The following is a 17568-nucleotide window of genomic DNA, read 5'->3' as shown; positions in this document are numbered from 1 at the left end:
TTGAATACCTGCAATAAAATCGTAAAGGAGAGCCTGGAAGTTCATTAGTGAGTGCCTGCATGGAAGAATGGTAAAGACTGAGATGGAGAAGGACTAAGCGCAGGGTTTGAGGATACATACTGGAGCAGCAGAAGTGTGGGAAATAAGTGAGATTCCTAAGCATAGGAAAGGCAGTGATGTTTTATCCCAAGTGAAACTCAGTTTGGGAAAGCGGCCATAGGTTCTGACTACTTTTTGTATTTTTATAAAGCAGAGACATCAGAAATTGAAAAGGCCTCTTAAATCACACTTTCTTATCACCGTGTAGGATAATTGCTTACAAAGTAATCACTTGGTAGAGATGACTACCTTTCCTAGTCCAGTTTAGCATGACCTTGATGAGGACTTCTGTATGCCCAAAAGTTGGGAAGAAAAGCCAACAAATCAGAGGAATTGTGCAGTGGAGTGGGCGTCATGTGGAGTAACTTCATTCCTAACTCTGCTGCTGACTCGGTGCGTTGGATCAGAAAAATTAATTACTGCTCCACGACTCAGCTTTTTCCTGCCCCAAAATTGACAGGCTTATGTATTTATAAAATTATTAAAGGCTTAGGGATGAAAAATATTGTGTATTCTTAATATAATAAATATTGGGTTTTTTACATATATCTTTTGTGAGAAGTTGCTTCCCTGTTTACCACCTTCTTTATGCAGGTTTACATATGGCCAACAAGTTTTCCCCTGTCAGTTTAGCCAGGTTAAAAATGCCTTGACTTTAAAAAACCTTGATGTTTTAACATCCCCAGCTCCCCAAATGTTCTCACACAGGTTCAGCAGTCTCTTCTTGTAGTGTTGTGTTAAAATAGCTTAAAATCCTTGAAAGGGTTTTAGAGACATTTCTTGCAGCGTTAATTTTTCAAAACACTTTGTATACAGCAGTTTTTAGAGTAATTCTGATATAACTTGAAGGCATTTAAGTAGTTAACCTTGCTTTCTGTTTTTTAAGGATCCACCAATGGCAGTGACCCTTGGACTGCGAATGGAAGAAATGATCTTTAATCTTGCTGACACACATTTATTTTTTAACGATTTAGAGGTAAGAATCAAAGGAACATAAACACCATTACGCCTGGGGTTTTAACATAGTGGTTTTACTGTGCAGTAGTGTCTGTTGTGTGTGACATATTCTGCCTATTAGACTTTAGGTTTGTCATACTCTAATCAGAGAGAGGTTAGCCAGGTGGCACTGACTTCCTGCGGCACCAGCGTCCTTCCATGAAACTGGATGAGAAAGGGAATCTGCTGCAAACTACCCTTTCCTCTCTTTGTGCTATGGCCATCTTTTCAGGTTCCATTAACTTAGAGCTGTCTGCAGTCATTTCCAGAAGGGGGACATACGTGCCTCCCATTCTTTCTCTTGAAGTTCTCTACATTCGCTTTCAGTGGGTGCTATCATTTGACCACAAAAGACTGTGTTCTTCTCTTCACATACCTGAGTATACTTTTGGCCACAGTCCCCTCCTTTCTTGCTCAAAGGTAGAATATTCTTCATGTGCCTCAAAGGCTGCAGCATCAGAGGGCTGTGTCTATGGCAGATATACGTGTCAGGGATGTCTCTTTCCGAGGTAACCAGGAGACTGCATGTTTTATCACGGTGTGCCCAGGGGCGTGCAATTTGGCATTCGGTCAGAAAAAGGAGAGACCTCTTCCTAAGGAGTGGACTGTGGACCACTCACCTGTCGGAAGCACACAGATGGACTGCCACAGGGACAGCAGTCTGGGAAGCAGGCTCGTCAACTGGGCTTCACACACTTTTCATTTCATTCCAGGAGTCTAGATCTGTTAACGTGGAAAGTGACAGTCTTACAACCATGTGTGTCAGGAGACAGGGCATGAAGAACAGTTCTCGAATTAAACTATGGTCTTTTCAGACCTTCACCTGGTCTAAATCAGTTATTTTCTCACTCGGAGTTGATTCCAGAGTTCCCTCCATGGACAGATATTTTGCCACTAATGGCAGTTGGAAGACTTTGAGGTTTTGTTTAAAATGCCAGAGAAAGGTCTCTGGTGAGTGAGTAGAAAAAAATTAGGATAAGTGAGATCTTTTCAGTCACTGGGACGTTGATTTTTCTAGTGTGTGCTCTTCTTTTGTTCCTTTGTTGACTGTAGGCTGTAAGAAAAGCAGAAAGTAGCAGGCTGCGGTTGTCTTTGTTGTCCCTTGCAGACCTCATTTATTGTTAGCTCTTTTCAAGTCAAGAAATTGGAATCTACTTCACCCTATCCCTGAGCTGCACTTACTTCTTCCAGCAGCAGAAATGTAAGAAAGCCCTGGCCATGCCTTCACCAGTCGGTGTTTCACTGCAGTCCTAGTGAGTCAGCACTCGACAATGCAAATGCATTCAGTGAACGTTCTCCTTCTGGTGCCCTGCTCTGGGGATAGTTTCCAAATCAATTTTTCAAAGCATTGCTTAAATTTCTTATTAGCAAACCTTTGCCCCTGTGTGTTCAGATTGCACGTGGCACCCAATGAACTTTAAGATGTTTGGTAGCATATGCCCAGAGTTCTTCAGTCTTGTGCTGAATTCAAGTGGAAGAGTTCAGAAAAATGGAGCTTTGTCCTCTTTCCATACCTCTTTATTCTTATTTATAGCCATGGAATCTTCATTCCTTTCTCTTATTGTTTACTTTCTTTGTAGTCTCAGGTTCAGCTGTCATAGGTGTATCATCACATTTTGTATATTCTCCATAGGGTGGTTTTAATATCCTGTACTCCATCTCATTCCAGAGCTTCAACAGTATTCAGTGTTTAGTTTTAGATAAATCAAAATATACTACCTGGGGCCTGCCTTGGAGAATCTCATAACTCAATCCATTTGATTTGATTAAACCAATTTCTATATGCAATTAAGTATTTTCTAGCCCAGAATGTACCTTTGTTTCAAAACCAACTCTCTTATAAGACTACCAAAATTCCAAACTTCTTATTCTGAAATAAGCTGTATGCACACATTCTAGAATATGCAAGAAGACCAATAATTTTCTGTTGTCTTAGCAAATAAGATATAATTAGATGGCATCCTGCATCAAAGTACCTAGAGGCATCCTTTAATATGCAGATGAATAAATCTGTCTGTTTAAATATGTTTCCAGAGCATATGGCCATTACTGAATGTTACAGTGCATCTGCATGATGACAGTGTAATGAATTCTGACCTGAGGTCTCTCCTCATCTCCCCCTCTCTCCATCTCTCTTTCTCTGTCTTCCTCTCTCCATCCTCCCCCAGGAGAGGGGAGGTGAGTGCTGAGCTGCTGATGGTCATGGCCATCAAGACACAGGACCTTCAGTTCTTACGGAAGGAAGTGAGATAGGCCTTTGTTCACTAGACAGGTAACTTATCCTTTCATCTTCTCACTTTATTAATGCTGAGCCGTCAGATCCCATACCTTCTGTCTTGCTTTCATCTTCGTCCCACAATAAACCTCGTGGCTCCAAACATGACAACTGTAATGTACTAATGAACCTGTATTCCTGTAATACTGACTCCAGTCATTACATCCTCTAAACTCTCTTTTTTCCATGTCTTTCTTGGTTGCAAACACCACATACCAGAGTCCAGTAATAATAACCAAGTTATTGAAAGCTATCATATACAAAAATAAAGTTTTCCTTCCTCTATGCAAATCTGTCTCACTACAATGACTGCTGATGCAGAAATTCCGATCTGCTGAGACATTCCCCGCTGACCCAGTAACCCATGTTCTAATCAGCCAAGCTACACTTTTATTTCAGGCTAGGCTGTTCTCCAGCTATTTCATTCTCACTGTATAAATTTTAGTTAGCTTGAGAAGTATCACTTGGGAGGGCAGTTGGTGTTTTGCCATGAAAATAGGAGTCTGGTGCTCTAGAAAGTTCATATGCCTAAACAGTGCTTAGAGATGGGTCTCAGTGCTGTAATAATATCCAGACTAATGCATTCTGATCTCAACCAGGTAAGGAATAAATTGAAGTTTTTCTCCCTATCTCAGTATTAATTTTAAGACAGCTTTAGAAATATTGGTAGGGCATACTATGCAGACAAAAAACCCAATTTCCACAAATTGCAAGGAAGAATTTGAACATGAACCATCCAACTCCGTTATCCCCCTCCATTCCCAGGACAATGAAGAAAAAAGAGTATTTATTTCAAACAAACTGAATTACATTTCCATTTTTATGGTACTCCTACCATATTTTAAATAAGATTTTGTCAGCATTTTTTTCTCATTAGAAATGGAAATGCGAAATAAAAAATAGGATTTAGATAATTCTTAGAACTTGGGAGTCAGGTCAAACTATTTTTAACAGAGACTGAAACATATGCATGAAAAGCTGTGTTCTGTGTAGCCTGAGAAAGCATAGCGCTGAATATCCCCTCAGTAATAACATTTCTGTGTTCAGTGTGGTGAGTCAGTGTTTTTACTGGATAATGAAATTACTGTCCATTCCAGGAGGATAATTTTTATGGATGATTTGTTGATTCTGTACTCTCAAATTTTCAGGCTCTAAAAATTGCTGCAGAGAATTGACTGTACTCAGATATAATTTAAATTAGCATTGCTTCAAGCAAAAGCCAGTTATGGTACCTAGATTCCTTTTCCTGTACTCTCAGTAATAGGAAATACATTTTTTTCTTTCTTAGTTTTGACCTTGCACTGACAGTGAGCCACTATGACTTGAGTGTAGCGAGTACTGTAGCTGATGGGAAAAGTATTTTACCTTAACATTTAAAGTGACAGAGAGCTTGCGTTCTTTCCTTCCTCCCTGCAACTGTTCGGTCTCTTTTACAAGCAAACTCAGATCTGGTGTTGTGCCACCGCTTTCTTGTTTCTTTTGGGAAAAAGTAGAGAACTATCTCAAACCTGCTCAACCCGCCTGCTTTTTCTTTTTTTCCGGACATTTTTTCCACACCGTATAAGTGAATTTGTAAAATGTAAAATTTTAGTTGAATTAGACAAATAAACGAGAAAGCAGAATAAAACAAAGCAAGGAGTGGTGGGCACGTGAGTTGGTTGTTGGTCAGCAAATGTGTGTTGCCCGTGTCAGATGAGCTGCAGATCTGAGAGGGGAAGAGGAAGAAGGAAAAGGAGGAGGCTGGAAAATGCTGTTGGGTTTGATCCTCTTATGTGGCTGGAAACTTAACAACCTTCTTGCAGGCACAAGGAGCAAGTAATCAGAAAATGGCATGTTCCCCTCATCTCCTGTCCCTGAAGTCAATGAACAAACTGTGAGATAAAAGCATAAAAATAAACAGCCGAGGCTTTGCCATCCACTTACATTTAACTTAATAATGAAATTATCAGCATAACAGTTATCTGGAATTTTCAAGGCTGCAGCTGAAAGGCTTAACAAAACCCAAACAGCAGCAGACACTCCTCCTTATCCATCCGGGCTTCTGTGTGCCCTCCATTTAATTAGTACACCTTCAAATCCACAGGACTGATTTTTAAAATTTTTAAATTATCTTACGCTTGGACCAGTTCCAGGGAAATCTATAAAGGTGATTATGAAGCCAGATAATGCAAAATACAGAGTTAGAATTTGTCCCAGTGGGGCTTTTTTGTCTTATTTTTGAGTTCCTGTCCTACACTGGGTGGAGTATAGTTGCATTTTTTTTCTGGAGTGTAAATAATAAATAAGGATAAAGAAATGAATCTTTTATTTCAGCTGCCACTTCCCCTTTTCTTTCTCTTTTCATCTGATATTTGCAGCCAAAAGCAGCTTCTTTAAAATATTCTACAGCTCAAGATAATCTCCTCAGACAGAACCAAAAAATTTTGTTTCTCCACTGGGAAGAAGAATGCTTCATTTCTGTTCCTTGCATGAAGTTCTTTCATGCCTGTCTTAATGGATTAAGCCAGATAAGCGGAGTTTGGCAACTTATTCTTTTAGTCTTGACACAGAATTTAAAATTATGATTGCTTGTGTGATGCAATGAAATTATGTATTTGAAAATGAAATCATACGTATTTATTTTATACAAAAATTGCTTCTTTTTTTTTTTTAACCATTTACTTCATGTGGGTAAAAGTCTGTTAAGTTTTCATTCAGTGCAAAGCAAACAAAACAGAAAGAAGACATGGTAATTCCCCAAATTCCCACTCTAGGAACTTGAGGCATACACATTTGGAAATCACCCCCCTGTTCAGATTTATTCTTTATCTGGGCACCTTAGCACTGGTGCAAGACTGAGATTGGAAAGTGAGAACTGTGTACTCCTGCATGTCACGGAGAGTCAGAATTAAGTGCTGCTTGTCAGCAACTTTATTTGAAGTGGGTGACTCAGCCAGCTCCTTATTTGAGGCACAGAACTGTGCATTTTGAAAGTTCAGCCTCATATTATCTTGGTGTTGAGATTAAAGTATCTGAAAACATTAGCTGGGGAGTAATTTTTAAGTAGTCCTTGAACTTTGTCATGAATTGTATCAGGATTATATTAACAACAGCTATTTTAAATATTAAAAAAAATACATACAGGAAAGTAAAATCTCTGGATACTGAATTTCAGATGTATTTTTGGGTTAAGAAGTTAATTCTAGCAACTGCAGAAAACAGTAATATGATGCCTGTTCATATTTACTGTTGCTTGGTGGCATGAGTTATTTATTTGAGCTTCCCCCACATTTTCCTATCTTTCTGCTGTAACCACTGTGCAGAAGAGGATATTTGATAGCTATCCAATTATAAAACCAGCTTGGAGAGGAGTTCAGTTTTCCAGTGTACCTCAGTTCCCTGGAGTTACTTCCATCCCTTCTGAAACCAGGAAACAATGAAATTCTCCAGGATTGCTTGATTATCCAGCCAGTGATTTTCCAGCCAAAGTCATTTGGATAAATCAAGCAAAGAATCTGATAAGCATCCAAACTCCTAGAGACTTAACAGAAATTACGTGCCTCTGGATGTTCCTTGTCTATAGCTTTTAGGAAGTGGGGAAATAAGGTTTAGGTGATTTTGGAATACTGGTGTGCTAGAGAGACTAGAAATTGTTGGGGGTTTTCAATTAAAATAATTTTAATCTAAAATCACACTAAAATTACATGTGCTTTTCTAAAGGCCTATTTTAACTAATAATTTATACAGTGTAGAAGGAGTTGAAGGTTGTATTATTTTAAAGACATTGGTGGTAATAGGAAGCTGTAGGTGTACGTACGCTGCCATCTTCTGGTGCACTTAGTGGCCTGCACCAATCATTTCTCCAACATCTGTACTAAGCATATGGACAGCGTACTCTTTTATAAGATAATTTATCACTTGATTTATTTTTTTTTCAACAGGAGTGTGATCAAGTTCACATAGATGATGTTTCTTCTGATGATAATGGACAAGACCTAAGGTAAGATAGAGCATTTGTTTCTTTTTTTTTTCTTCAAAGATTAAATAAATTGAGCATTTACAGGAATACATTGTATTTATTTTTACTGTATTTTGGGTGTTTGCAGTACCTACAGTTTTGCAACTGATGGCTTCCATGCAGCTGCAAGTAGTGCAAACCTTTGTCTGCCAACAGGTGTAAGAGGAGGGGTTGACTGGATGAGGAAGCTGGCTTTCCGTTATAGAAGAGTAAAAGAGTTGTATAATACTTACAAGAACAACATAGGAGGTGAGTTTAATTGTCAAAACCAATTTAGAATGCTGATCAGGTTAAAATACATGGCGATGAACTCCCACCTTGGAAGCTGCAGACTGAATGGAAAGTGATGTGACTGGGCCTTGGGCTATTGAAAGCTACGGCGTGCATTGGCAGAGCCAACGTTGTGCTGTTGTGCAGGAGAACCAGAGGTGTGGAAGCAGATGAGGTTCCCATTTAGCTTCCACAGAGCCCCTTTTTCTCCTTCAGACCCAGCTGAGTTATACCTACCTTACTGAGCCACTTACTCTGCCTCAAATATGCTTTTATTCTAGGAAAGAGGTCGTATAGTTTCCACAGCATAAATTGGTTGTGGCTGGCCTATTCCATCCTACGTTTTCATGACGTAGTTGGTAACAACGCAATGTTTGCTAAAATCTCTGCTGGGTACCAGCTAGTCTGTTTTCACCAGTGGGTGCAAGAAAACCTAGCACTGCCATACCACTAGCCCCTTCTGTGGGCTCTGCAGCCTACACAGTTAATTGTGTCAGCTAGAAATCCAAGTCTCATTTGGGCTTTCTTATTGCTGTTTTCATTCATGGACTCACTCATGTCCATGCCATCAGGCTTGTAGGAAATCAAGCAGCAGAACTGAAAGAATCTGTTCTGGAGAGCCCTGCGTGACTTGCAGACGCAGACAGCCCTCTTCTGAGGAGGGGAGTATGTCAGCTGAATCCCTCAAGAAGAGCCTGCGAGAACAGGGAGTACTTCCAAGTCTTCAAGCATTGCTACAGCCACAGTTGAGGATGAGATGAGGCCAACCCAACCAGGAAGGAGGCCAAGTGAACACTCTGCCATTCTATAGCATGAGCTTTTTCAATTCATCTGAAATTTGTTTCAGAGGAACACGAAACTTAAAGTAAAGCTCACCTGTGGCAAAGCCAGACAGTTCACTTCCTGCAGTCTCTCAAAAATGAGTAACAGTACTACTAAGATGGATAGTGAATTAGTCATTACCTTAATAATTTTCTAAACTATGTAAACTTGAAATATGTATTTTCTCTTAGAAGTTCGGAGTCTTTACTTGCTGCAGGATGAAGCAGTAGGAGTAAAGGGTAGTAGTAAATGATGGGCTTTCACTTGCCCTACCTTGCCCTTCATTGGTGTCATGAATGGAGTTTTTATGTATTAAAAATACACGAAACACTATTATCCAAAAGTTTACTGGGTTTTCTTATATCTCCGAATGCATCTAAGGTTCTAAAGGTGTTGCATTTCATAAAACTTTTAACATTAGGAAGAGGTTAAGTCCAAGAGCACAGCACAGGGAAAGACACTAAGAGGAACAATCGTTGCAAAGGCAGAGTGCAGATATGTGGTGCGTTGTATTAACGTTTTTATTCTTTCCCACCAATCCTGCTTCTGAAATATGTTGCATCCTTAGTGGGCGTCCATCCTCTTCTTAGCTTTTTAAATAATCTTTTTATCACATGTGTATCTATTTATTTCAAAACAGCTGTTAAAAGGCAACAGAAGGCTAGATCAAAGTAGGAATTTTTAGATTGCTTCATTTCAGATTTTTGAAGGCAGGCATCACCACTTCTTGGGAACGTGGGGTGTGAAAGAGAAGAGGGATACTAAAGGTCATGAAGCCTGCTTCCCTGCTCTTCCAGGACGAAATCTAAATTTAAAATACCTTGGTTCCAAAGAACTCCTGTCTCAACATCCAATAGGCTGCGTATTTTTTAAAATCTGATCATTCACAACCAAAAGGGGATTCTAAGGTGCTTTTAAGGAATAATTTAGATATGAGAACATAAGATGTGCAGCCGTTCAGGGGCTGTAGATGCTATAAAAGGAGCTATCATTGCTAACTACATCAGGACATGAAGAGCAAGCCATTGCCAAACAAATGTATTTCCATATGTGTAACCTGAGGTTCACCTATATACAGAATCATAAGCAGGGCAGTTTTAAACATCTGCAGATACTGCAGGGCAAGTTTGTTCTAAGGCCTCTTCTTGTGTGAGTGACTCTGCCTATGATCCCGATGGCATGGATCTCCTTGTCACTGCCTCTGATAATGAGAGTGTGAGATATATGTGAGGAGCTGTTTTTAAAAATATGTATTTCTGAGAGGTATGCTTTGAAACGTAGTAAAGTAGCCTGAATAGATGAAAAAAACACAGACAACTAATGATTAATATCTGCGATACTCTCTGACATTTCTTGATATAGTGGAGTGCAAATAAAAACAGAGAGCAATTTGCTGAGCCTTGAAGACAATGGATTTTCTCTTTGATGCTTTTTCAAGTTCTAGTGGCATTTAAAAAAGAAACAATGACTATAAAATCTATACATTCAAGCTAATACAGCATTTAATTTGTTATTTTTTTACTTTTTTACATCGAAGGACTCCTGGGTCCGGCTAAAAGAGATGCATGGTTGCAATTAAGAGCAGAGATTGAAGCTCTGACAGACTCCTGGCTAACAAACGCACTTAAATCATTATCAATTATCAGCACAAGGTATGTATTTGAGTCTACTGTAAAAAAGTTTATTGTTTTGGACCTGTAAGGGCTATTTTTTTTACATTTCAGGTTACAATAAATTAGTGCCTTTAAAGAACAGAACAGGTCTAATACGAAACTTGAATAGGACATAGGAAAAATTCCATGGAAAGTGATTTCATTTTCAGAAATTCCAGCATTTACTAAAGATAGTATGGAATGACTTCTAAAATGTGATTAATTTCCTTGTGTACGTTGAAAGGGCATTGTAGAATTCTGATTATTAAATTTGTTATTAAAATTTCATCAGAAATCCTCAAAAATTCTGGTTTTAAATCATAAAAAAGAACAATGTTAAGCCATCTTGCCTTCTGAACATGTCTGGGAAAAGACAGCATCAGGCAGAAAGAACAAACTTGGAAAGATGTGAAAAGCTTATTTCAAATGCAACAACTTCTGCAATGTGTTTCTCTCTTAACTGTTGTTTATTTGACAGTGTCTGAAGCATCTCAAGAGAAAAAAAGTAAAAAATGTGTGTAAGCCATTGTGTTTATCCCTGCGTTTCTTTCCAAATTGATACTCTTCAAAAAGATACTTGGAAATGAAGGCCAGTTGAGCATTGGTGTATGAGCCTGGAAAACTGTTATCAGTTACTCAGGACTGTTAAATAATAGTCTATAGTCTTGTCTTCAAAGAACTGTACAGCTATAAATCTTCAGAACATTACCTGTACCATACTGACAGGAAATTGAGATACACTAAGGCAGAAATAGTAGCCTAAGATCTTGCTTGGAATTTGTTGAAGAACCAGGAGGAAAAACTCACAACTGTTTGCTGTCAGCTCCGTGTTCACACCATGGTCACGCTCATGTTCCAGCCTGTCGGTGCCTAAAGTAGCCTGGCTCTGATTTTTCTGTTGTGTAACTGCTCGCACAACTTCTCCAGTCGAGTTTTCCTCCTCACCATTCGATGCCAGCTTATTAACACGATTATTCTTATCTCCCCGTCTTCTCAGAAATATTCTTACTCTTGAAACATGAAGAAAGTGATGTCATTGGGCAGAAATGTGTATTGGCTGTTTAGTTCCTCTCAAGAAAGGAGTAAAAAATGATGGTTTTGCGTTCTTCTAACTCTTTTATTTGGCTGGTAGCTACTGCCAATTAATGCCAACATGAAATGATGCTTTCAAAGCATTCAAATGCCTATTTTCAGACGTAGTTGGTGATCTTAAATGTCTGCATTTTAGCGGGCCAATCTTCAAGGACCTGTTTTTTATAAACCAGCGCGGAACATTTCCTACAAATCAGGCCTGCATATTTTTTTAAAGGCTTTTGCCAAAAGTTTTATGTGCCTTTTTCTGGAAGTGATGGTGCTGAGCAGCGCTGCTGCGTGAGTGAAAGTAAATGTTGAGGAATCCTGAATATGCTCTCCACAGCTGGTTCACTTCATCAGCATTTGGGTAATGGTTTTAAGCTATTTAAACTTAAACTCTTTCTCTCCTTTTAGGAGTAACTGTGTAAACGTGTTGGTAACAACAACCCAGCTTATCCCAGCACTTGCAAAAGTTCTACTATACAGCTTAGGAGGAGCTTTTCCTATTGAAAATATTTACAGTGCAACCAAAATAGGTAAGAAAATTATTCTTTTGTCCATTCTGACTACACTGCATTACCAGTTTTTTTTCCCAGTAATGGATGGATTCCAAGCCACTTCCCTGATACTTACAGTGTTAGTTATAAGACTTAGGCATTGCATATGTTCAGATGTGTTTATGTCAATAAATTCCAAGTTCCCGTTATTTTCAATGATGCCTGAAGGAATAAAGGTCCCCATACTGATCATACTGATTAAAAGCCTCAGAAACTCCTAAGTATGGTGCAGAAAAACAAAAAATGTGTGGAAAAGAATGAAGAAAAGTGCTTTGTGAATTCAAATCTAAGCAGAGCTTCTGTTAAAATAGTGTGTGTTCTGACCTTCGGCTCTATGTAAGCCAGGCCACCGCTTCACAAGCTTTTTCTGGAAGCATAGTAGCTCAGTGATGGTAATGACAACTGTTACCAACAGAAGCTGTGTTGATGGATGCCACAAGGGCACTTCCCTATTCTGTTGATAACTCTGTACCTCTTGTGTATTACAGTTTGGAAATTCATGGTTTTGGGAAATTGCATCCAAAATTTTCTTGTAAGCCAAGAAAAGTTATCATTCATGTGAAATGGGACGCAGCCTACAATGACTGATAATTTTGGCAGATTTCATGATTTACCATTTATTAATTCAGGAATGCTTAATTTCTATACCTATGACACCTTATATAACATGGAGTGTGACACTTAAGTGACAGAAGCATTACAATATGTTTCCTATATTATTTTCACAAGTGAAAATACAGGGCATATTCTAACAATGTCAGGAAAAACTATTATCTCAATCACCCTTAAATTAGCTGTCGCTGTCCTCTAGAGAGAATGCCTCAAATACTTTAAAAACTTAAGTCAAGGAACGAAGTATCCCAAATGCCACATGGTATTGAGCAGCCTCTGGAACGAACGTCATCTGCCGTACAGCCCGTACGTGTTGGATTCAGTCACTGAAATTGCACTCGGACCAAAGGAAGGAGCATTAAGAAATAGAGCCGACAGCACAGAAGGGGGTGGTGAAGTGGAGCGCAGTCTCCGGAGTCTCTGTCAAAGTAATTCCGCACCAGGAATTCCTTCTGGGAACAGCCTGGCCGCTGTTACACTCCTGTCAGGAGTGAAGCAAACTCTGGGGTACAAGATCTCTCTCTATTTTCCATCTCAGTGATCTCTGAGCACAGGACTGTAACTGCAGCTGTTGCTTGCACACACTGAAATCTGGTCCTCACTCAACAATGAATACACACGCTGCTTTTCCTAATCATAAGCCCTTTTTTGTGGGCCAGTTGAAAAAAGGCAAAAGAAGGGCATAAGAATCGGAGATCTAGAAATCATGAGCTCGTGAGAAGAGACTGAAAAACCTGGGGCAGGGATAGACCTAACGACAAACAAGGTAAAAAGCTATTGCAGAGAGGGAAGAAATAATCTTTATATTGATGGGATACCTCCCAACAGGTGATGATTCTTTGCAATAGGGCACACGGAAAGAATTCGTTAAATATGGAGATTGCCTGTGTAAACAGTGAAATCATCATATTCGGACAGTTTTGGGATCGATAGCACAATCATTTGTTGGTAAAACTGAACCTGCAGTACAATGAGAAGAACGGTAGATGACTTTTGCTTGGTCCCTTTCAATCCTGTTTATTGTTGTTACTGGCCTAGCCTGCTTGCGTCCACATTTCTCAAAAAAAGCCAAATGATTCGTGGAAGTCCTCCCAGGAAGGAATTTTATTTTGCTTGTCCATTGCTTTTTGAGCACTTTTTCCCTTGCTACATCATTCATTGTTGCAGATGCTCTAGAATTAATATTTCTGCTTTCCGTGAAAAAATATTACTACAATAATAGGGAAATATTTTAATTCAATTATTCATTCAAGGACCTATTCATTTTTGCAGTGCTGCTAATTCCTTTATCTTAGTGGCTTTCCTGCAACTCTTAAGGGATTTAGTTTTACCTGCAACAGCTTAGTGTCATGAAGGGAATCAATTGTTTCTTACCCGTTTTGTCTCTAAATCCCAAGGCTGGGAATTTTTAAAAAGTAGTAGTAACCATGTCTTACCACTGGAATAATCCTTTGTAGGGCTTCACCATAACTCATTTGATAGCTTGAATAAACAGTGCATTGTTTTTCAGGCAAAGAGAGCTGTTTTGAGCGTATAGTGTCCAGATTTGGCACTAACATAACTTATGTTGTGATTGGAGATGGCCGAGATGAGGAACATGCAGCTAATCAGGTAACTTCACTCTGAACTCTTATCTCATTTATCTTCCAGGAAAAGAAAGTTGCTTTGAACGAATAATGCAAAGGTTTGGCAGAAAAGTAGTATATGTTGTAATTGGGGATGGTGTAGAAGAAGAACAGGCAGCAAAAAAGGTAACCTGTCTCCTGAAATGTTGGTGTGATACATAGCTACTAATGCAAGCCTTTCTGTTTGCATTTCTGTCAGTGTTGCGCAATGGCAGAATGACAAATAATTTCAGTCCATAGATGCAAGGCAACAAGAGCATGATGAGATCAATACTTAGAGTAAAATGAACCATTTGGATTCTAGCATTTGATTCACTTCAGTTTGGAAAGAAAAAAAAAATTCAAAATTATTTTAAAAATACATGAAAACTGATTGCAATAAAAATGTCTGACTAGCTTCAAGCAAATGAAAGATAAGCAGAAGAGATAGAAAGGGCTATGCCATGAAGGTTGGGTGGTGTTTTTCTTTAAATGGTGAAATCAGAGAGGTTTCAAGAGAAGTGTTACAGAGAATGTGGAAAAACATCTAAAGGACTATGCAAATTTTTCACTAACATAGATGAACATCTGTAGTTTACTGGAGCAAATATGATGAACGTATCATTTGCTTCAATAAAGACCTACCTGCAAAAGGAAAAAGAACACAACATAGAGATTGTGCACCAAATCTGTGTCTCTGAAAAAGAACTGTTGGTTTAGAAATATTCAATTTACTCATGATAATAATTCAAGTCTGAATTTCACCAGATAAATTTTCTGTGTTCAGAAACAGTTCAGATTAGTAATTTGCACCACACTTCCCGGTATAACCCTGGAAGTGTGCAGAAACTGAAAAATTTTGCCTCACAATGTCTGTGTAGGACGAGTGATGTAAATATCATTGTGCTAGGAGTCGCAAAATAAACTGTCCTTTTAGTGTTGTAGCTGGAATGGGAACAAAATGAAAATAACCAAAATGCTCATTCCAAATGGTTCCTTAATATAGGTACAGTACTGGTGATGGGTCTTTTATAGTTTGTGCTAAACAAAGGTGGTTGGATTGTATACTTTCCAGTTTGGCATGCTTTTTTCTTAACGTTGGCTATATTGCATGAATAGATGCAGAATTCAGAGATCAGTACAGCAAATAGATCTGAACAGAATATGAAAGTCTGGGGTTTTTTTCTATTCTGATTAATTGCTGAAAGGAGAATAGTGCATATATCTGCATCTCTCAAGGACACTGATGCTTTCTGCAACACAAATTTTCTTTTTGGAACCAGAAATGCATGATTTGTTTTTTTCCCCCTAGATGGACAAAAATGTAGTTCAGCTCTGTTGCAGAGTGTTGTGTGTGAAGCCTCTTTTAATGAAAGTCTTGCAGCCCTTGAAATGATCATTCGGTCTGTTGCAAAATGTAATAAGTGGAGCAGAAATGGATTTGCTATTAATGCTCCTTTGTATGGGTTTGCATGCTAACAATAGGCAAGTAACCCTTAGTAAATAACTGTCTTTCTACAAAGAAAGTATTAAGAAGGACTATGTAAGTAAAGTACTCTACCTTCCATTGTACTATTAAGCTCAGATCTATTTTGGTCTGATTTTTGTCAGTACTTTACTAGCAAAAATCAATCCAGAACCATGGTGGTGTAAAATACGTGGTGATAACCTGACTAGCCTCATGTGTCATATACCGCCCTGTGTCACAGTGTTCATCTTTCCTGACCTTTTCCCCCCTCTAACAAACACAGCACAACATGCCTTTCTGGAGGATATCCAGTCATTCGGACCTCTTGGCTCTCCATCAAGCACTGGAACTAGAGTATTTGTAACTGTGTTCTAAAGTTGGCGATCCTTTTTTTTTTTTTTTTTTATATATATAAATTTCAACTACACTGAATTTTTATGTGTGATTCAATGCCTCTGGCTTTACACATATGAATTGTCTTAAGAAGGGAAGAAATATGTGGAATTAAAAATTCCAAATTGAAGAATTCAGATTGCTGAATGGAGTTAAAAAGTTAGCGCTACGTAAGGAAGCTCTATGGTCTTATATATGCAACGTTTTTAAACGAATGAGAACTGTGGAGGTTGCTGGTACACACCAAGTGAGCCCTGACAGGAGTGAACAAAGGACTCGAACTGGCAAAGCACCAACATGCATTTTCCAGCCGACAAGGTGGTGTTCAACAACATTCCTCAAAATGGGATATATTCTCAGCACTGAGGTTTGAACCAGACTTTAGCCTACCTAACCCAGAAAATCTGAATTGGAATGCACTCAGACTGTATAATGACAATCCTGTCTAGACCTGTAATTTGTGTAAATTATTGATGAAAATAATTTACTGTGACTTTATTAGCAGCTGATTTTGGAAGTGGATGCAATTTTTCTTTCTTTTGGGAGGGGCAGGGGAGGGAGAGGGTTATATAATATTGTCTCTTTTATAAGTTTGGCGAACAGAATGTGCATAATGATGTGTTGTGCCTTAAAGAGAAGACTGTGTTCGTGTGTTATAATGTAATTTTGGTTAAAAACTATGTAGATAAACAAAAAAAAAAAACTTTGTGATAATTTTTGACATGACCAAATTTGAAATTCAAAGAAATCAAAGAGCAAGGCTGCACCAAAGCACTTAAGTATTTGTTGCAGTAAGCAAAAAAAATAAAGGAAAGTTTGTGTTTTTATTTGGGTTCTGAATAATTCCACTGATTGTTTGAGGAAAGTTAAGAGTACGTTGGGAGGTTGATACTGGGGACCGCTATCTTGAAAGCTAAAAAAAAAGTGTTTAACACCCTCATCATCATTTCTTGATTCTCCGACAAGAGAACTAAGAGCCATATTCATGAATTATTTAGTTCACCGAAAGCCATACAGTGAGTGCATCTGCTGTGTATAAAAGAACAAATTCCTACCCAGCAGACAAAGTGTGCAGTTGGCATTATTGGAAGGTAAAAATGTGGAGTTAAGCCCAAACAGGGAATAAAATACAAGTTCATTAGGAATGAAAAATTACTTAAGGAATCTCTCACCAGTGGGATGCACAAATGATGCCACATTTAGCGTATTCAGGATCAACACAAGCTGCTGAAATTGCTGGCAGGGTGACATTGGCCACTTCACCGTTCACCTGGGTAAATCCAACAGCATTTTGGTAGCTTTTCCATTCTGTTCCACAGTAATGTGTCTTCTGGTTTGGGTCAACATGATTTTCCTCACCCATTTCTGATTGCACCACAATATCACACAGGAGCAACCCTAAATGGTTTTGAATCAGGAATTCCAATAGCCTGTCAGGCATCTGAGGAGAGGGTAAAGAGGGGATTTTTATGAAGAAATACTGAGAAATAGATTACCTTAGTTTTCATCATTTCTATTAAAAATTACGCTCCATACAATGATAATTACCTTGCAAATTTTGAGGATGTTACCTTTCAGCTTTGGAAAATGAGCAAGGTCCGTATTGCGCACAGGGTCCCTAGTGCTCCGCGTGCAGCTTGAGCGCTCTGGAACAACAGCAAGTGGTTTGTCTCTCACGGCAGAAGAGGGAGATTGCTTTTTGATTTTTAGCACTGTACGTGGAGAAGTTGCCTGTGCTCTGACTGCGTG

The 17568-nt window shown here is 38.7% G+C and overlaps 1 protein-coding gene across 8 annotated transcripts in view; it reads left to right on the top strand.

Annotated features, from left to right (window-relative positions):
• The window catches only part of EYA4 (EYA transcriptional coactivator and phosphatase 4), a 154610-nt gene extending 137964 nt beyond the window's left edge, over nucleotides 1-16646 (top strand). For 7 of the 8 annotated variants that reach the window (XM_074580679.1, XM_074580681.1, XM_074580685.1 and 4 more), the window contains exons 14-20: nucleotides 986-1075; nucleotides 7291-7349; nucleotides 7456-7616; nucleotides 9997-10111; nucleotides 11600-11721; nucleotides 14005-14105; nucleotides 15710-16646. In XM_074580679.1, coding sequence (XP_074436780.1) covers nucleotides 986-1075; nucleotides 7291-7349; nucleotides 7456-7616; nucleotides 9997-10111; nucleotides 11600-11721; nucleotides 14005-14105; nucleotides 15710-15790 — 729 coding nt within the window. In that variant the 3' untranslated portion in view covers nucleotides 15791-16646. Of the gene's footprint in view, nucleotides 1-985; nucleotides 1076-7290; nucleotides 7350-7455; nucleotides 7617-9996; nucleotides 10112-11599; nucleotides 11722-13864; nucleotides 13966-14004; nucleotides 14106-15709 lie in introns of all 8 variants that reach the window. The other variant, XM_074580683.1, reaches the window with a different exon arrangement.
• Nucleotides 16647-17568: the final 922 nt, after the last annotated feature.

Source organism: Larus michahellis, chromosome 3 (genome assembly GCF_964199755.1).
Source record: "Larus michahellis chromosome 3, bLarMic1.1, whole genome shotgun sequence".
NCBI lineage: Eukaryota > Metazoa > Chordata > Aves > Charadriiformes > Laridae > Larus > Larus michahellis.
This window is presented reverse-complemented; position numbering and strand designations above follow the sequence as displayed.